We start from the raw sequence: 21,392 nt of genomic DNA on the forward strand, positions 1-21,392 counted from the left end.
ATTTTACTGCGAAATCTTATTGTAGTGCACAGTAAAATTTGTCTAAATACTATATTGTTCCATAATTAACATGATTTGCAGGGTAAATTAAAAAAAAAATTCTCTCCGTGTAGGAACACAGATCGTTTCCACTTGGCCCTCTTTTCAACTGCATTAAAGTTAATTTTACATGCTAATTTTACATAAAAAATGAAATAAATAAAAATTAAATAATAATTATTATTATGCAGATAAATTAAATGAAAAATGAATAAAAATGAAATAAATACGTTGGACAGTAACAAACAGATTAGAGCCACATCATTACTATTGTCTCAAGCGCAATTTTAACTTTTATTCGTGCAACAAACCAATAAAAATTATCCACAAGCAATTGCATTCTGCTGCACAAGAAAAGCGAGATCCGTTAACGTGACGACTCAATAAAAATATTTTCGCGCGCGTTCCTCCTTCAACGGGGGTTTTTTATTGTCGCGCGAAGAAGTGCTGAAAAGCTCCGTGCCTTTCGGTCTCCCTTGCCGATTCAGCGATTACCGCGTCTTAATCACAAGTTCTGACCGACGAAGACGATCGGGGGTAGAGGGAAAGGAAAACGTGCGCGCGCGCACGCGGGGTGGAGTACACACCCCGCTCTCCATAGAACTCTTCGAGGTTCGCCATTCACTTCACGGCGGATTGCGGATTCCGAGAGTTCCACCATTCGATCCGATTGCTTCTTACCCTGGACTCTCGCCGCTCGTATTTACCTCCTGATTTCTTCCCTCTCTCCCCTCCGCTCCTTCGTTCCCGTTCCCGTCGGCACCGTCGGTCTCCTCAGACCAAATCTTCCGGAAATTCCAAGGCGAACCGCGCTCGGGTGTCGACTTTATACTCGCGGCTTACGAAACTACGAATAGTGGAGTGAATTCACGCTGGATTCAGGATCGAAGCCACTTTGATTTCACTTCTTTTGTTTTTGTAAAGATCGCTCGAACGCTTTAAATCTCGTAATTGTCATTATAGTTTTGGATAATTATGTTATTCAGAATATCTAAATTATTTATCATTTGAGAGAGGAAATAAAAGGAGTATCTGAATAATTTGAAGATAAAAAGGATTTTAAGAATACATATAGATTAATTTTGATGTAATATGTGATTTAATTTTACTTTTAGCAAAGATTTTTTTCTGAGAAATCTATGTCTTGATAATAGTATATATTTGACAAATTACGACGTTTGTGAAGCAAGGATATAAATGTACATTGCAAGCATACCGTATATTTAATAACAGATAATTTAATTTTTATCACGAAATAATTAAATCATCATATTATATTTATAGTGCTAATATCAATTAAATTTTTGAATATTTGAATTGAAATCCCAATCAATTGTGTAATAGCTAGTGTAATAATATTACAAAAATAATACTAAAGCAAGCAATAATTTACGTTACATGGTTTTATAAAATAATAAAATGCATTTTACAAAATACAAAAAAGAAAACTGGAAATATTCGCGACACGCGTGCAAAGGGATTCACGGACTGAGGAACCGGCGACGCATTTCGTCGTCTACATAGCATGCACTATGCGACCTAAAATCCTCAATCTCGCGGGAGAGCAGTCGACGTTGAAAAATAGAAACGCAGCCGCTTTTGCGGTGACAAAAGTACGCGGTGTGCGGCACAAAGCCCACAAAGGGTTCAAAGAGGAATAGGAGGAAAAAGAAGAAAGAGGATAAGACGAGGACGAAGTTAGTAAGATCGCGAAAGGAGAGCAGTAACGAGAGAGAGAGAGAGAGGGGGGGGGAGAGGGAGAGAGAAAATGAGTGTTTACTGGCGGAAAAAGACCGCGTCACCGCTATGTGGATGACTCGTCCTCGTCGCCGTTCTCGGCCCACCCCGCGAAAAGCCGGCGAGATTATGCCGCCATCTTGGATGTTGGTAAATATCCCGTGCCGAAAGAGAGCCTCCAGTCGGGCGAGGGAGCCGGCATTGGGCGGAGAAGTAAGTCGCTGCTACTACTAGCCGGGATCCTCTCGTGACGGCGGCGGCGGTGGTGGTTGGGGTTGGGGGTGGTAGTAGTAGCAACGGACGTGTCGGAGCGTTGATGGTGCAGTCGCGAGGATGAAGAAGGCCGCTGCGCAAGAAAGCGTCGCAGGCGCGGAGCGGGGGTGACGAGCGAGGGGGTGGAGCGCGGAAAGGTAAAGAAGTGCGAAGAGGTCTTGGCGGCACAAGGCGAATATCCCCGCTACAAAGAATACTGTCGGCTTTGCACCTTTTTCAAGACGTCGTTTTCCCGCTTCGTCGGGAGTCTCACACCCTCTTCTCTTCCTCTCTCTCTCTCTCTCTCTCTCTCTCTCTCTCTCTCTCTCTCTCTCTGTGCTCGAGAGCCCCGTCCTCTCTCGTTCTTTTCCGCGCTCCCCGTCCCTTGCCGCGTCTGCCACTTTCACCACCGGTACCGAGATATCCTCCGCGATTCCCTCTCACTCCCCGTCGCATCGAAAAGGAAGAGCCATTTACCTATGCGGTTCGGAGATGGTAAACTGGAGATACTTCTTGTGTCGCGCTTGAAAGTCTTTCGTACGTATTGCGAACTTTGTATTCGAGTAGAATACCCCCTGCCAGAAATGAAACGACCGGATAAATCGATTATCCATCTGAAAGGCTGAACGTCATTTTGAAAATATTTAAATCAGACGACTGTCTGTTCGTGAAAAATATATGTATATCGGAAATTATTCCGTGGACTGTTCTCAAACAAATTATTCAAGATAGAAACAAGATGATTAAATTTTAATTGTCCTAACAGTGATGAATGATCGGGATAGTTAAATTACGCGGTTCACCCTGTATATCGTCTCATTTGATTTCGCGTGGATTGAAGAAAGACACGGAGGGGGTCCGAAGGGGGGCCCTCGAATGGCGGCCCGATTGCGGTGACGCCGCGCGATCGAATCTGAAATTCAATTCAATGCAAATTTGCCGGTGGGGAACACACTTACGGCTAACCGGCGAACGAGATCGAGGATTCGCTTAGTTGCTTAGGACGCGGTAAACACTCGCCCGCCTTTACTCGAGATTTATGAAATATTGATGGACGTACACGTTGGCGCGCCCGACGCTAACGATGTCGTCGTCAAGTGGGAACCTACTTGAGGCTGAATTATCGGTGATCGTGCTCTTCCATGGGAACACTTTATTACCGCAACTAGTAGTAACATTGTCGAAAAAAAATACTGTAACGTTATATAAAAATAGGAAGCACTCAATAATATTCAATAATACTCGGCTCATTAAATTAGAGTTTAGAGTGAAATTTTACAATCTTATTTAGTTAATAATGATGCGAAAAGTTGTGGTTTTTAAATTTTTTGTTACAAAATGTCTCTTTTTTTCTATTCCTTTTTTTGCTTTCATGATTCAATAATTATTTACAGTAATACAGCTACATTAAAATTTTCTTAGCACAGGATTACGTAGTACCTTACGTGTGTAACCATACATGCGCCGAATGTATGGCACTCTATCAAAATAAAACGCCAGCGCGTATCGCGAAAGTATATACGCGAACCCGCGCGCACTTGAGCAAAAAGGGAGCTCTCTTTCTCTCCGTTTCTCTCTTGAACGTGTAGAGAGCTCAGAGAGCAGGACGGGCCAACGATCCCAATTACAAACATTTCTCGTGGCTTTTCAGAGTTGCATTTGGCCGAGAAGGGCGCGCACCCGCCGCCGTCGCGGCCGCTCGATGCATTTTATGGTTCCCGCCTCCGCATGCCCGAAAGTACTTTTCGTTTTCGAGTGCGTACGAGCACATGCGGGTTGATTTTCTCTTCTTTACCCTCCGTCCTCTTCGCCGCTGTTTTTCGCTCCCTCATGCGTCACCTTCCACGCAAAGACATATAACGATCTGGTAGTCCATCAACATCGGATAAAATTGTTATTGTTTTTTTTTTGCCATTGATGTTTCATTGAATAAAAATACATTACAATGTTTTTTTATTCTGAATTTAAACTAGTTTTAAACATAACTTTGAATATCTATTTTTTTTAATTACTGAAATAGCTGATCAGACATTATAATATTTATAAAATTACTTATTTCAATGTTAAGGAAAAGTATTACCGATAAATAACATTAAAAATCTATTGTTTTCTATTATTTTGAAATTTGATCAATTTGTTTAGATATTCGATTTCGAAAATACGTTTTAGACATAATATGCTGCGTGATTTTTTTCTGTGGCTGCAGAGAGTTCAAGAAGTTTTCGCGGGCGATTCGCAATCCCGAAATTCGCGATAGAGCGTCGAGTGAAGGCGGAGAGAAGATGGAGAGCGCAAGAAAGACACGGCGGAGTCAGGGGTGAGCCGTGGGGGTGGGCAGAGACGGGGTGGGATACGGTGGGACGGGGAGAGGGACGGAAGGGGCGATAATTTGTTAGCGTGCGCGCACCCCCAAATGCGCGAAATCCCGTCGAAGTGCGGCTCGTGCGGCGCATTGTTTCCTTGTTTGCCAGGTGTTTCGAGCACCGCGGCCGAGTGGAGGCCGCGCCATTGTTGCGAGAGAAGTCGTGCAGCCGCTCTCTTTCGACAAAGCCGGCGATCCTAATGCTCTTTTATTGTGCATTGTGCGCGGTCGAAATCAAGGAACGGGGTGGCGTATATATACACACACACACATACATACGAGGCCGAGAGACATGCCATACCGATTGCGCGGTCTGAGCATGTCGATGACGATGACGCCACCCCGACGCGACTCGGCGCTTATTTGTCACTTCGCTCTTGTCAAACGCAAAGATGAGCCTTGCTGAAGGATCTCGTAAGAATAGGATGCGTATATACTAGGGAATTTCGAGTTAGACGCGACGAGGACTCGGAATTGTTGAGATCCCTATTTTTATATATTTTTATTAGCTGAAAGTTCGGAAGTTACAATTAAGTCAATGACAATGACGGAAACAGAATTAACATATGATAGTACGCACGTGCTGTATGAGAAACTTGGGTTTCCCTTCATTTTCTACTGTTCGAAAAATTTACTTTACTTTAATTAAAAATTATTTTTATTTTAATTATTTTAATATAATATTATTTAATGCGATAATATATGTTGATTAATTAAATTTTATCATCTTTTGCTTAAATATTATTAAATATTAATTTAATTTTCACTAATAGTGTTAATAGTTATAACAGAAAAAACAGTTGTTGCTGAGATATTTTTTAATAGAGAAGCAGAATCGTAAAGTTAAAAAAAATGTTTTATCAGTAAAAATTAAATTTATATACTTACATTATTTTATCTTGTTCATCTGTTCATCTTGTTTCAAGTAAAAATTTTACAAAATAAGCAATTTTATCAAAAATTTGTTTTATTTTTGGATACTTGAATAAAAATGAAAAAAAGGAATTTATCTCGCGAGAATAATCATCATGCACGTCGATCCTATTTATTTTATGTTAAAAGAAAGTTACTTTCTAATAATCAAATCTTCGTATTTTTTCTACGAGATAAAATTATTGTCTCCGTTTTTGTAATTTAACGTCGCAAAACTAAATGCAGCTTTAAACTCGCAAAATAGTCATTCTTTTACTTCTAAGTTGAGAAGTAGAAAAAGAAATATTTAAAGAGGACATCATCATTTCTTTCAAAGAGTAATTTTCAAAAGAAAAGCTTTTGACCGTGCAGTGAAATTGAAATTTTTAATAAAATCCTTCGTCATTATAATTAGTATCGTCCAGACTGTTGAAGATATATGTCATCGATATATATATATTTTTTTCACTTTATACAATTGCTGATTTGTCCTTATCAATAACGCCGTGCGTGAAGTTGTATCTACACGGATCCTTTAAGAAGTCGTATGTAAAAACAGGGAGATAAATTTGCATGATTATGTATAATTGATCATCAGCCGTATCAACAAATCTTGTGGGGAAGGGGGAGGGGGGAAGGGACAAGGAATCGAATTGCCATTGAAGCGGTATTGTCGTTATCATTTCTGACGCATACTCGCAATACAGTGTCGAGTAACCATTAAACGAGTGATAAATAATTTACTACTATTATTACATAAGTACATACAGTGTGTAAAATGTCGGCGTGATCGTTGTAACACGGTGGTTATAGCGTCGGAATGTCCATTAAAATCATGCAAGTATATTAGCGGAGAAGTTGCGATAAATCTTGGCAAACACCGCGCGCCTTGTACACAAGGTCGAAGTGGACAGAAAAAAAATGTAGCTTGGCGCACGTTATTTATAATTTCAAGTAAAAAATACTTGTTCACCCGTCCTTTTACATCTCGCTTTGCTTTCACGAAAAACAATGTTTGCGAAAGCAATTTTTCTCATCAAAAGCATTGAGAATAATGTAAATTGAAGCCGCGCCGTGAGTAATCCTCCGTCAAATATAGGAAACAAATTGCAAAAATAGTATATCATATGTTGGACAATGTCTAGAATTTTCAGGTCACTGCCTTGTAGAAATGTTACAATAATTATGTTAGGTTTTATTACAAATATGTGTGTATGCGTTTGTGTGTGAGACTTGGAAATACATTATTCTCTCAACATTATACTTATTCTCATTTACAATTAAATAATTAATAACGTCGAAAGGTTTAGAGAATGAGATTTAATTAATTTAATTTATATTTTTTAAAGAAGTTCCTTTTCCACAACCCGACTTTACACGCATCAAATATATACGCAATCTTTTCATGCCCGGTTTTTCTCGCACGCTAGAACATTAAAAGATACGGCGAACATAAGGCAATAATCTCGTCTGTGTAAACATAATTCTACGACCCTTCGTATCTCTCACGCGTGAGAGCAATTTATCAGCGTAACCGAATGGCGAATCGGAGGGGAGCTTGCAGAAGGATCGTCGTCATCGACGATGTTACGAACGCCTAATGCAAAGTAATTACTTCGTGGCTAGGTTAAAAATGTATAAAAATCATCTTTTGATTACTCCCCAAAATGCGCGCGCTGTCAGTGTTTTATCTCCCTCGAAGCTCCCAAATGCAACGGTTACGCACACTTGACTAGAATCATTTCTTTGAAACAAATAGAATTAAATTGCACATTTACAAATTCCTACAAACAAAACGGTGATTAAATAAATAAATATTGAATACGTAAACAAATATATAAAACGATATTTGATAATTATTACATATATAATACATAAATGTAATAAATCATGATTTCTTTCTCTCGCTCTTTCTCTCTCTCTCTCTCTCTCTCTCTCTCTCTCTTTCTTTTTCTCGGCAAATCCTAATACATCAATAATATTATATACAGATTCGTTAAATAGTGACTAGTTTCTTTGTTATTTTTCGAAATTTATAATTATCAGAATTTCCAAACAAAGGATTAAAAATCGTAAAATTTTTTCAAGAATCAACCTGTTTGGAATCAAATCTGTCAGAAAATACGCGGGCATATATTGTAAATTAATGTAATAGATAAAAGATAAAATACAAGAAAATATTTTAGTCGCGTAATGAATCGCGAACGACAACAATTTTTTCAGATATGTTCGAGCCGCATTCCAAAGTCTTCCTTCAATTTTACTACGTTAAAATTGCTATAGCTGAGTTCTGACTAGAGGAGAACCAAGTATCGTTGTAGCGTTGAATTCCACCGTTTTTCACGATCCGCCGACGTTTTCCGAATGTGCAATGAAAACCGTTCCTTTGTTCTCTCTCTCTCCTTCTCTCATCCGAGTTCCAATTATCTAGTCCACATCTAATGTCACCAAAGTTCAGCGCGGGGGTTTTCGCGACCCTTACTGTCGTCATTCGCTTGATACATGCTGTCATCAATTGAAGAAATCGTCGCCGTCGAACGGATCGTTTTCCCTCGCGAAGATATTCACCGACTCCGATTTCCGAATATACTGATCGCCCCTGGCCGACTTGTTATTATTATTGTTATTCCCTGGCCCGTACTTTCCCTGTCTCGAGTTCTTCAGCGGAAGCGTAGTGGCGCGATCCGGCACGTTGTCGTCCAGCTCGGACTTGAAGACGAAGGCGTCATCGTCGAACCTCAGATCGCCGTTGAAAAAGGAATCGCGGCCGCTGTCCTCGGAGACGAAGCCGTCGATGGGCTGCTGCGGATCCTTGGTGTCGCATGGCAGCTCCTCCGGCGTGGCCTTAAGCTCGGACGATAATCTCTGTCGGTCGGACGCGTCGCTGGACGCGCTCGCCGTGGGCGTGAGATCGTCCTCGAAGTAGCTCGACCGTTTGCTGTACTCCCGGAAGGGGATTTCTCGCCTAGGATGATCCTTGGGGCCTCGGATACCGGACGAGGGGCTCGCGGGCGGCGGTTCCCGCTTCTGATCGGCCGCATCCACCGGCCGTACGCGCGCGTCCACCGGTGCCAGCGGCTCTACCACGCCACTCGGGCCGGACGCTTCCATGTGCTCGACGCTCTGCGCGAAATCGTCCTCGAATGGACTCTGCGTCTTCTGCACCTGTCGTGTCTTGTGCCTGGCTATTCGCTTGCGGTGCATCGTTTCGCTCTTCGAGTCGGGACCCTCGGACCAGTACGGCCGCTCCACCCAGCTGTCATACTCCTGATCGCTTCCCCAGTAACTCTCGCGGCTTCGGGAGCGCTGGGAAGGTCGTAGGTATGGATCGGAGTCGTTGTCACTGCATTCGGATCTGGAGGCGCCGAACTTGCGCGAGTCCGCGTACATCATATCGCTGTTACGACCGTCGTTCGCGCTGTTGGGTCTCTTCGGCCAGTGTCTCTTCCTACCGGCCGGATTGTACCTGGGCGAGTCGTCGCCCGGACGTTCCGGGCCGTACTCCTCGTCCCAGGACGGATAGTCGTGAGGTCTCTCTCTGCTGTCGCGATAATAGTAGTACGCCTCTCTCATCGAATAATCGGCGTCCGGCGGCCCTCTTCTGTTCCAGAATCTGCTGTCTTCCTCCCATCGTCTCCTCTCGTATCTTCTTCTGTTCCACCGATCCTCCTCGTCGTAGCCCATGCTCTCCTGGCTGCTGCCGAAACGGTCTTCCTCGTTCCACAGCATCAGCTTCCGCTTACGCTCGTCGTCGTAGTACGAACCGTGAACGTCGTGACTCCAATTACATCGCTGCGGCGGCGGCGGCGGCGGCTTCGACCGGCACTTCCAGTGCGCCTCGTATTGATCCTCCTCGTCCTTGTAGGGCTGCACCTTCCGATGCGGATACCGCCGCGGACCCTCGTCTTCCCATTGGCTCTCCTCGTGCCAGGGCGACGGGTCGCGCGGCCGATGCACGCTGCCGCTCTTGGTCCACGGCGCGCCGCGTGACTTCCTGCCCATTCTGTCGCGGAAGCTGCGGTCCCGCTTGTCGGCATCCTCGTAAAACGATCTGTCCTCGAAACCGGGCGCGTCGAATCGCGGATGCTGTCGGGAGCCGGTCCAGTATCTGCCGTCCCCTCGCAACCTACCGTTGCTCTCCTCGCTCTCCTCCTCGTCCTTCCATTCGTTGTCGCTGTCACCCGAGTGTCGGTAACCGCCGCTTCCCTTGAACGGAATGTCTCTGTGGAAGTCTTTGCCGTCCGGTGACCACGGCGAGGTGCCGCCTATCGATCGCTGCCCCTCGCACGAAGATCTGTCGGACGAGGGGCCGAAGACACCCGTGTCGAACTTGGCCCAATTGCTGTCCTCCTTGCTGTCGTCCTTGTCCGATCGCGTCGTCTCCGCGAACGGGCAGAACATGTCCTCGAAGCCCGAGGACGCGGCCAGCGGTTTGGTCTCCTTAGCGCGATGCATGCCGGTGTTCAGCATCTTGATCTCTTCGAAGATGTCCATCGCCACGGCCTTCAAGTCCTCCGAGTCTTTCTTAGCGGAGATATTTGGGCTCGACGGTGGCGGCAGATTGTCGGAGAACAAATTCAGCAATTCCACCTCGGCCATACTTCTCGACTGCTGTATCTGCTGCTGAGACTGCACCACCGGCGACGCTCGGGCGGAGCTCACCAACTCCTCGTCGTCCTTCTTCATCGGCACCGGCTCCGGCTCGCCGATGATCTCCCGCAGCGCGGCGTATCTGTCGCTCGACGTCGAGATCGAGGACTTCACTTCCGTCGAGGATCTCTCGGCCACGGACGAGCCGTTCGTCTCGTCGTTGAGTATGTCGAAACCGACTTTATCGGACAACGTGCCATTGGCGTCGCTTCCTCTCTCGGAGTTTTCCAGTCTCTCATCCGACTCTATGGTCTGCGTCTTATCGTCCTCGATGTCTATCTCTGTCGGCTGGACCGTGGACGAATCGGACGTGGCGTCTGCATCTGCTATCGCGTCGCTTTCCCTCTCGGCTTCTTTGTCTTCGACATCCAGCGATTTATCCTTCTCCATCATTAAACTAGCGAGAGAGCTAGACGTTTCGTCCAACCTCGCCGTGGACCCTTCTTTCAACAAAGTTTCGCTCTTGACCGGTAGCTTGACGGTCAAATTCACCAACGAAGCTAAAGAATTCTCGCCGGTCTGCACTTCCGGCTGAATCTCCGCTTCGTCAGAACCTTGCGCGCTTTCATTAAGTACTTCTTCCTTGTCTGCCTCGATTTTCGTCTCCTGTTCCATCTGCTCCATCTCCAGCAATTCCCGGAAAACTGCGTACTTGTCGTACGTAGAATCCTGCTTTGTTTCCGATTCGTAATTAGTTTTGAAAGACTCCGACACGAAGGAGGTCAAACTTGATCCGATCGTCGTCTCGAGCGACTTTGTTATCGCCAACGATGACAGCGACGAGGTCGCGGGTTTGGACGAAACCACCGTTTGCTCTTCCATCGTCGTCGACGTTGTTGTTACTGGCAAAGTTTCCTCCGTGCTGCCGACAGCGGTTTCTTTTGTCGAAAGACTCGCCAAGCATTGCGTGAGCTGCGTCAAAGTTAAACTCGTCAGCTGCTGGATGGTCATGCCGAGACTGGAAGCCAAGTCGTCTAGATTCGTCCACGACGACGTCAGCTGGCTGAGCGTGATGTCGAGCGGCGGTTTCATCTTTTTGGTGTCCTGGACGGTGCCGTCGCTGGTAAAGGACGCAGACGACAACGACGTCGTGGATGATATCATCGTGCTGAAGGAATCCTCGAAGGCGGAGGTAGCGCTCGTCGTGAAGTCCGATTTGCCGGATATCTGAAGAGGCGGACTGAAATTATCGTCGAACTGATGACCCTTGGTATCTCTTGACGGGCTTTTAGTTTTATCTTTCACGATCTTGGTGGGCGACGGCGATGCCTCGCGCTGCGGGAAATCATATTGGAAGTGCCCCTCCGTGTGTGGCGGTCTGGGCGGTGGCCTCGCGCCCCCACGAGCCCCCTGCTTCTTCGGCGGCAAAGGCGGTGGATTGATGAGGATACTCCCCGCGCCCCTGGGCGGCGGTTCCGGCACCAGATCCAGTTCCGCGCTCGAACTAGAAAGACGCGAGTTCGCGTCCGACGAGCAAGACCGTAACGGCGACGCCGGTGATTCGTTCGTTATCGAGAAATCCACCGGGAACTGCTTGTTGGAGTCCACAGACTGCGTCTTTCCAGCCGGCAGGTCGATGTCGAAGTCCCTCTTCCGTACTGATTGGAGATACTTCTTCGGACTCGGTAGCTTCACCAATCCCTGCGTCGACTCCGTCGAGTCTCTGTCCATGCTGCGAAGAATCGAGCTGCCCCCCGAAGCGCCAGTCGTTCCTTTGGTGGTCGTCGTCTCCTCCGGCGGCAAGGACACCGACAGTGGCTGATGATGCATCGACGGTCGAGAGACCGTCTCCTTCTTCGGCGGCGAGTTGATTCTCTGCTGGGAGGAGGTTTGGCCCGCCTCGTTCTCGTCGAATCGATCGAAGTTGGCGAAATTGCTGTCCTCGCTGTCCCTCGACGACAGCTGCTCGGTCTTCGTCGACTCCATGCCTTCCGTGCTGGTAGTGATGTTGAAGTTTGTTGGGAAGCTGTCGGTGGAGCTCGTGGACACCAGATCCTTGAGGACTTTTTTCGGTGGATTTTTCAGATGCTGGAAGAAGTCCTTCTTGTCCACGTAAGGCTTGATCAGACCGGTCCCCAGGGGATCCAGCTCCGTGAACACGTCGATCTGCGGGCTCTTCGTCTGACTGTTACGAGGCGTAGTCTCCACCGAGCTCTGTAGCACGATATATACATGTTACAAAATTTTAGAAATGTGTTTGCTAAAAAAAAATAGAGCGAAGAATACGTGTAAATTGACACTTACGTCCTCCTGGTCTTTCTTCGCCGTTGAATTCTTACTCAGGTTCGCCATCTCGTTGTCGGTGAAGAGATCCTCAGCCTCCTTGTCGAACCAATGAATCGTGCTCTGTGGTGGTGGCGTTTTACTAACTAACGTCGTCGCCGGACTGGAAGTGGTCGATGCGGGCGGCATCGGTACAGTATGCTGTCGCTCTAAATGTCCCCTCTTTGTCGAGGAGGGTGGCGGTGGCAGAATCGGACGAACTGTGTCCTGCAGCTGCAACAGGTACAGAAAAATAAAACGTCGCGCATAACGATATCGTCAAGAAATGTCGTTTTTTCTCTATGAAATATCACGAATGATTGTCTGCAATTCGTTTCTGATAAATTATGAAAAAAAAATATATATATACAGTCGCTCCACACGCCGACATTAAGATTGACAATGATTGCAGTTTTTCTAAGCGCAATTAGATGAAGAAGATGAGATACTCGCAGATTCGCAATACCCAATCGCACCTTCATGTTCGCGAAAGAATCACCGAACGGATCGGTCTCGAATAGATCGTCGGTAGACGGTACGGGATTTTCCGGCGTAATTTTGTCCATCTGATGAATGCCCTGCTGCAGCGAGTTCAGTTCGAACTGCAGATCTAGCAAATCCGCAATCACACCGCTCTGTGTCTCGTTCTTGCGATCGGCGGTTTTGTCGACCTCGCAGTTAGTCGTGCGAATTCGGTGAAACGATGACTCGGTGCCCGCTGCGCCCTGCGACAAATTATCGTAACGCGTCTAGCTTCTGATAATTACGTCTTACTATCAGTACTATTTTCTCTTAGAGCCGACTCCACCAACGTCGATAAACTCGCGCGTGCTGTCGTTCAATCGATTCTTTATTTCCTTCTAAATTGTAATATAATATGATGATTACGGTACGGACAGCGGCAAACAATTATATTCAATGATTAAGGCAAGGTAACGTTAATAAAATTGACTTTTAAAGTTTTAATCTTGATCTTTTTTTAGACTTTGTAGTTAGAAGGAGATAAAAAAATCAGTTAAACATTAGCTGACTTAGACGATTTAAATAAACGAATCCGTGAATAATGATACTTCAGGCACACTATGAGGGAAATGAAGATGGAGTAAAAAAATGCGAGTAAAAAAGGAAGACTCGTTAGAGAGAACAATTAAGCCGACATATCTTGACTGCAGCAATTATTTCGAGGGATTGGAACTCACCTTGGTGTCGGGTGCCGACTCAACGAAAATACCGCCGGTGTGGAATTTAATCGCATTAATGGCATTCTGCTCTATGTGCTGTTTCGCCAGTTCGATTTCCTTCTTCTTCAGTTCGAACACTACTTGGAACAAGTCCCGCATCGCTATTACCACCTGTTAAACAAAAGATTCTCTTTGCGCCACTTGCGGTATGCCAAACTTGTTGCAGAACGTTAAACTCGTTTACGTTTTGCCTATTCGAAGTCGGATGTATTTAAATAAAGTTCTTAAGAATATTCTTGAGACTATTTCTCGATTTAATTTTTGAAGAAATCGTCTTTATCTCGAGAAACTTAATCTTAAAAATAGCAGCACGATTTCCCATTAATAAATTTTTAGCGTTTTATTTTTGCATCAAATTTTTGTGAACATGCACGTGGTAATCTCTTACGTTACATAAAACAACTAATGAGAATGTATTCTTTCCATTAATTATTTTGATGAATCTGAATTATCTAATTTAACGAATCTGAATTAACTTCCTTTTCTTTCGGGATTGAAAAATATCGCGAATACCCACGCGCGTTGACCGTAATTTCCGAAACCCTTCTTCGATCGTTCGTTCTACTCTCACCCCTCCCTCTCCCGCTCTTTCCCCCGTGCTATCAGCGTGACAACCCTCTGTTTGCCGCGATTCCAGACCGGTTAAAACCTCCAGCGGCGCGTCAAACACGACCGCCGCCGAATATACGGGTGAGGATTACCGGAGCCCGTTTACAGGAGGCGAGCGCAGAAATTAAACTTGGAAATTGAATTGAAGGCGTAAGGTTGTTGAATTAATTTGCCACCTGTCGCGCGAGCTTCCCGGGCTGATTTCATTTTCGCGGCGATAATTCCGCCGCTATTGAATTGCGCGAGTTGAGGACCCCGGCAATTATGCCAGCGCGCGCGCGATTGAGAGCGGAAGTCTCTTGCGTTCCGTGGCAGAGTTAAACATATTCCTCAATTTAACGCAGCCGATTAGTCGTCATGAACTTCCGCGCGCTGCTATTATGTCTAATATTCGTCTTGCGGAAAGTTACTTGCGACCGCAACGTATTATACGCGAATAATACCGTAATAGTGTTCAGCGGAACTGTTACGAACTCATTTTACACAATGAAGCGAGAATAAGTGCATATTATATTACACATAAGCCAATTAAGTAGAGATTCGTTAGAAAAATATCTTTTCTAATTAATTAGGCTAGAAAGATATTAGTCGCGTTTAAATGACGCAATTAAATTCAGTGAAATAATTGTTATACGCAGTTGCTCTGGCTTCTCCAATTTATTCGTTAAAATTCATTATCGGAATCAAATTTTCTTTCGTTTACTTGTTATGTTCCTAAGATAATATCTAATCGATTGCAATTAAGAACAACACGTTAATTGCGCGCGACCTTCGATTTTCTTTGACGGAGACAGAAAAAAAGAGGAAACGATCGGAAGGATTTTCCCGTTTGCTCCGACGCTTAAATCGCGCGGTGCTTGAGCACAAAAGTGGGATATACCGACGGATTTGAATATCAAGAAGTTGCCTGTCGATCCCTTTGAACGACGTACGAAGCGAGCCGTGGATAATCCGGCAACAATCTCCCGCGGCGAGGAACGCAACGGAGGCACGGAGGGAGGGCGGAGTCGAACGCTAGCGGAGCCGTGTAATGCAATTATTTACATACGCATCCGGGATTACGGTCGCCCGGGGTCGATATTGCTTCTCGGATCGGGCAAATATCATTCTAGGCTCTCTGCCTCCCCCCTTCCCCCCAGCTAACCCTCCTCTCGATACGTGCGGGCCGGCTACTCGTTCCCGATAATTGACACACTTTAACCACCGTTTGGCGGCGACGCTGCAGGAACGCGAAATCGTAATCGCTCGTGCGTGTCCCCGATAACTCTCGAGCTGCGAAATCAATTCGATCGCCCCCTCGCCTTGCGTCTTGTGCAACACCCTGATTAGATTTTCGCGTATTTGTCGGGAGAGGGTGCGTGAGATACTGCAGGCTCCTCAAAACTGACGTTCGAGTGCACGTCGCTCGTGGGGAACAAGAACTCATCGTGGATCACGTTGCCTCGTGTTTTCGCGCATCTTTGCGTTAAACGAGGAAATTTTTTTTTTTTTTACCGTGTCACGTAAAGAGACGAAGCAGGGCGAAAATGAAGGAACAATTTACCTGGCTCGCCGCCTTGTCAGTCTTAATGCCGAAGAATCGATGTCCGGTATCCGGTGACCCGAAAATATATCCGAAGGCTCTCGAATCGCTCATATCTTGAGCGATAAATGATATTTTATGCACCGGATGATGATACAGGCAGTCCTGCGAAAGAGGATGTAATCATAAATTATGGCATAAAATTCGATCCGCGCGATGTGGTGTGTCAAGCCACGCGTAAATAATTTCGTCACTTACCCCCGTCTTTTCGTCCCTCAAACGAAGCCCGTCTATGCTGACCTGAACGGCGATTCGTTGCTTGTGCTCGCCGGCGGCGCGAATCGCCATCTTCAGGTCAGCCAAGGCCGCCTGGCACATCCGGTCGCCGCGCGCTTCCGACACCTCCAGAATACCGATCAGCTTCGCTTTGAACGACACGCCCTCCCCAAGAAAGCGGGTTGGGTCATTCTTGACTGAAAGAGAAAAAATAATACGCGTAATCATTTTATCGTTCTTGTTAATCTCGTCGATTGAAAGGGTGAAGAAGTAACTGACAGTTAGGCAAACGAATGAAAATATTGTAATCTCAGATATGTGTACAATCGATTAATGATTCGTTCACGGCGAATGATCTATTTCAGTCGCGAGTTTCTTTTTTTTTATAAACGCTAGATAGAAAATTAAAATTGCAGCAAGGACTTTCAAATAAAATTGAAATTTATACTTGTCTTCAGCTTAATTTGCTCAAATAAATTGATATATACATATTGATTTTTGCATAGAATAATATATTTCAGAGTTTTCTTCGCTTCGCTGGAAAGCAGATTGTTACATTACCAATCAAGATATAGTCACCGTAGAGCACTCGAAAGATTTAAAAAGTTCGCTCTGGAAAGCTGTCGCGCGGAGCTCCATTGGGGGAGCGATACGACAACGAGTTTAAGGTCGCTCGCCGCGAGAATCGTTCTCGATCCATTCCGCACGGTGAACCGTCGCGGAAGTAACGCGAAAATACGAAAGCCCACCAGCCCACCGGGGGGGAGGGGATTGTGCGTTCATTGTAACGCCGCGACGTGCGGGCCCCGCTCAGTCTCGCGTGAAGGAGACTCGCTCGGCGCCCGGCGAGATCGAATTATCGTATTTGGTACCGCGGGGGCGAAGGAAGGGAGAGGGTCCCCGAGAAAGCTATCCCGACGGCGATAGGTCCGAACGCATTAAACTGACATCGATCGGTCGTACAACCAATTTGACCGGCGGGACTATAAAATGAGAGAAGCTCGAGTGCCCGCCGAGAGAGAGAACGATCTCCCTCGCCTCGGTGAAGACCGGCGTTAAAATTAATGGCTCGGAAGCCGCTAATTGGGTCGATACCTATATTCGTAGCCGCGATAATAATACGCGTCGTTGTCGTTACATCCATTTTGGGAAAACGGAAGCGCCAATATTGTTTCTGGTGTATATCAAAGTGTATATCCGATAACATTTTGGCAAATCGGCTAATGCCGATAAATATTTGAGACAGTGGCGTAAACGCGCCAGCTGCTGCTGCTGCTGCTGCTGCTGCTGCACGCCTCGTTATAACTTCGCGGCGTCGGTGTATATAATCGACAAAAGTGCGATTATATTAGCGCAAGTTATAATGAATGTATAACTAATTCTCATGCAGTAGCTCCGGATTACGTAAATATCAGCGCGAACGTAAATAACTGTGCGTTATTATTCGAGAATAATTGTATTAGCTTTACTGCGCGAAGTAGTCGACTTCACCGATCGAGCGTGTGTGTAAACAAGGGCACGATAAATCTGTCGAAAACTTAAATAATGTAGAAAGAGCGCGAAAAAAAAAGGAGAGAAAGAAACGAGAGGTATCGCGACTCTTTCTCTCTCTCTCGCAGCAGGGCTTCTCGCTGCCCCTGCGATTTTAATGTGACCGTAGCGTTTGTTCGAAGGCACTCTCGTAGTCCTCGAGTGGAGAACGCCAACTGTCGGCACTCGAGGAGCGTTATACGTTCGGTACCAATCCAACTTTTCATCGAGCCGGCCTCCTTCCTTCTCTCCTCCGCTTCCCGCGCCAGATGCGCTCTGCGTCGCACTTCGGCCCCGTGTGTATATCCCGTGCCTCCATCTCAATAACAATTATTATTTGCATGAGACGAGACGCGCGCGGTCAAGATGGAGCAACCACGGTCGAAGCGCGAATCGACCGTGAGGCGCCCGGAACGTCTAATTGTGAATTATTAATCCTCTTATACTATCGCGAGAGATTTTTCACGACGAGATAACGACACCTTCTCTTCACCCTCATATATTTTTCTCAGGAAAAGGCTGGTCTCGAAGACACCGTTTGAGTTCAGTCTCTGAAACTCCATCACGATTTCTTTCGATCTCATATCCGAGATTTCTGAGGTCGAGCCATCGATACGTTCTGCATTAATTTGCATCGCGCGATAACTGCAGTCAAACGTATCGGAAAACTTGGTGTATCGTCGTGAAAATATTTTTATCGCGACGAGACCACTCTTGACATTTTCGCAAAAAAAAGGCACGGATCAAAGAAGTCCGGCTCGTTCAAACTTGACCCGTTTATTTACGGATATCCTGTATTATGTAGCGTACTTAGGGGAAGTTGTTCACGTGATTGTTGCAAAAAGGAGATAGAAAAAAAAAACAGCAACTCACTGACTGACATACGTGACAACGTCGGAAAATCAGCTGCGATTGAGGTGCAAACGGGAGGCGAATGATGAATTGCTGTCGTGTGACTCATCAAGAAATTGTCTGTCTGCATGAAGTGTGCATTTGCCTATCGTAATGACTTGCAGTCCTGGCAATTCATTTGGTGACATTTTCCCATTTTCACCTCGCATTCGCAGTTAATGCCTCCGTCATATTCCACAAGCGTGATTCGAAAACTATCGACCGCTTAGCTTTAAATATATAATGAGGGTGCACGCGCCGATGTGTAGAATTTCAAATCAGCGCGTGCTCTCGCGCGCGGCCTGGACTTCGTTAGAATATTTCTCGGCTCATCTCCATAACGGGATCGCACCCTGATTTCCCCCGCGGCATTCTTTTACGATTTCAATTACGCCAATTAAATGTCTAATCAAATAAGGGGGATGGGCGCGTTTTCGTCTTCTGAAAAAAAAAAGGTCCAGTAGTAATCTAGAACACGCGCACGGCACAGCCGTCGACATCTGTCGAGGGATGCGAGCGATCGGATGCCCGTCGACGTCGACTCGGTTGATAAACGCGCGCGTCCGCGGAGGGGTTACTTCCGGTTTTTCCTCGAGCGAATTCGCGATTCGCGAATTTTCCCCCGCGGCTCCCTTTCGCGCGCCGCGAGACGCGTCGTCGGTCGCGCCGAATCGATCCAGCCGATCGCGAAATCCCGTCGAAACACCTCATTCGCGAAACACGAGGAAGCCATATTACGGAGCGCCCCTAACCACCCCTAACGGATCTACAGGGTGGCACCAGAAGCAACCTCGTCGACTCGCCATCGGGGATGACGGGGAAGACACGCAAACTCGAATCGCGAAATCGCGAACGCGGTTTAACGAAAACGCGGAGTTATACGCGAGGGTCGGAGCGCGAAAAAAATTCGCTCTCTACTCACACTTGCACGGACTGTTTTTTTTCCGTAAGGTCTGCATCGGTGGTCCCGCGTAGACGACGGCGCGAGAGAGAGAGAGCCCCGAAGAACGGCACGAAGGGGACGACAAGAATTTTCACTCCGTCTTTCTCCCCGTCCGTCTCTCCACGTCCGCCCCCTCTGCCGCGGAGCCGGTCACCCTGCCACAAGGCGCACCCTCGGCACGTCGGCACGGTCGGGGACACGATACTCAGCACGGACACATGTCGTAGCACGTCGGTCTCCCTCTGTCTCTCTCCTTCTTCCTGTTTCCTCTGTGCCTGCGCACCCCCTAGTCTTTCCCTTTCTCTCTCTCTCTCGCTCTCCCTCACTCTCCTCCACCGTCCCCCTCTCGCACTATTATCCCCGACCGGCGTCTCACCCTCCGCGGCGCCGTGTATTTCCCTTACGCCGAGAGAAACGCAAGCGGCCGATAGAGACGGGCGGGCGCGTGTATCACGCGGTCCGCCGTGTACGCACCACCGCCCCGACTGCACGCACCACCTAAAAGCGCGAACGCACCACCGGTCGGGACGGGACGACCAGCAGCTAGCAGGATCGCGATCAGGATCGCTCCGCGCGCCGCTGCCTGGCACCGGGGACACGGTTCCGCGCGCGCGGCGGCGAGCGCGTGTATCCGCGCGCGCGACGTAAAAACGCGGAGGAAGTGACAGCTGCCGCCGCCGCCGCCGCCACCGCCGCCGCCACCACCACCGCCGCCGTCGCCGCCACCGCCGCCGTTGCCGCCGCCGCCGTCGCCGCCACCGCCGCCGCCGCCGTCGCCGCCGCCGCCGGCACGGGCGCTCATACCAGCCGCTTTTATTGATCAATAATATACGCCGCCGCCTGCCTGCCTGTCTGCCTGCCTTGCCTAGTACTCGATGTCGTCGGTTCGGGTCGCTCCCTCATGCTTTTCCACGGTCCAACGCTTCCTCGCGTGCACGACGTCTCTCGCGTTTCACCATCGGCGCGGTCGTCCCGATATCTCGGGCGGTCGAGGGACTCCATAAATAAAACCACGCGTTCTTCCGAACGATCCTTTTATTTCTCGAGCAAAGTCTGAGATGATTCGCGCCGCCTCTCTCACCCCTCTAGACAGTGCAGACGTGGATGAGAAATCGCAATCGTTAATTTCGATTACACCCCCGGGAGGAGAAACATTTGGAACGTTCTCGCAAGTCGGAGTCGTAAATTTGATAATTGTAACGCATATGTATACGTTCTTCTTGAAGAATATAATTATTTAATTAACCTGAAGAAAGCGAGGAAGGAAAAATGCAAGCTGCAAATATTCCCGTCGGGATGCGAAATTTTATTTGGTTCGAAACAGTGAAATATTTTATAACGGCATACAATTGCGATTCTGTAGGACATTGTTTAGAAATATTTGTGATTACCTGTTGTACGATTTACTTCCGGGATATTTATCACGTCAGCACGTTACATCTTCGAAGTATCGTTCGAACCGAACGATCTTCCCGCCGACTTTCGCTTTCCCGACTTTCCCTTCGTTCACACATTTCTTACTTTACGTGACATTAACACTTAATAATCTGGGTTACTTTCCAAAACGTTGCTTTCGAGGAAAATTTTACTAAAAAGTTATAGCATACGTAGCGTAAAGTGTAAACTATAGCTTTTTAGTAAAATTTTCCTCAAAAGCACCGTTTTGGAATGCAGCCCTAAAGTGTATTATTTATCTTCTTTATTTTTATGTTTTTCTCTTACGTAAGATTCTTTCAAAAATTCTTTCCGATAAACTCTTTTAAAGAATAGAGTATAATGCGTATTTTATACAAGACATTTCTAAAATATCTAACAAAATAGTAGGAATACGCAGTCGTATAAAATTAAATGTTTAATTATTAATTCTCGAAGTTTACCAGAATGAAATAAAATGTAAAATTCTTCGCAGTTAAAAGATAAATATGCAAAATTCTTAACTATTAATTGTAATCTCATTTTTCACAGAACTTTTATCGTTCTAATTACTATAAGTGTTTAATCGATGATATAATAGTTTTATTTTTAACGTAACCTTTCAACTTTTGTTTTTTTAAATATATCTTTTTGAAAGTTATAGAAGTAGAATATTAACCTTGCGTCGATAATATAGCGGGCTGTGATAAGAGTATTTGCTTATCAGCTGTGGATTGTAGCAACTTGAAGTTT

The 21,392-nt window shown here is 46.4% G+C and overlaps 1 protein-coding gene across 1 annotated transcript; it reads right to left on the reverse strand.

Moving 5' to 3' along the window:
- Nucleotides 1-7,270: 7,270 nt before the first annotated feature.
- LOC105451154 (protein disabled) lies at nt 7,271-19,245 on the reverse strand. Its single transcript, XM_011691432.1, has 7 exons — nt 19,206-19,245; nt 15,845-16,059; nt 15,608-15,751; nt 13,414-13,566; nt 12,691-12,939; nt 12,197-12,448; nt 7,271-12,106 (listed from the first exon to the last, which is right to left on the reverse strand). The coding sequence occupies exons 1-7, from the start codon at nt 19,240-19,242 to the stop codon at nt 7,814-7,816; spliced, it is 5,343 nt and encodes a 1,780-aa protein (XP_011689734.1). The 5' UTR covers nt 19,243-19,245; the 3' UTR covers nt 7,271-7,813.
- Nucleotides 19,246-21,392: the final 2,147 nt, after the last annotated feature.

The sequence above is a fragment of the Wasmannia auropunctata genome, unplaced genomic scaffold (genome assembly GCF_000956235.1).
Source record: "Wasmannia auropunctata unplaced genomic scaffold, wasmannia.A_1.0 LD336053.1, whole genome shotgun sequence".
Taxonomy (NCBI): domain Eukaryota; kingdom Metazoa; phylum Arthropoda; class Insecta; order Hymenoptera; family Formicidae; genus Wasmannia; species Wasmannia auropunctata.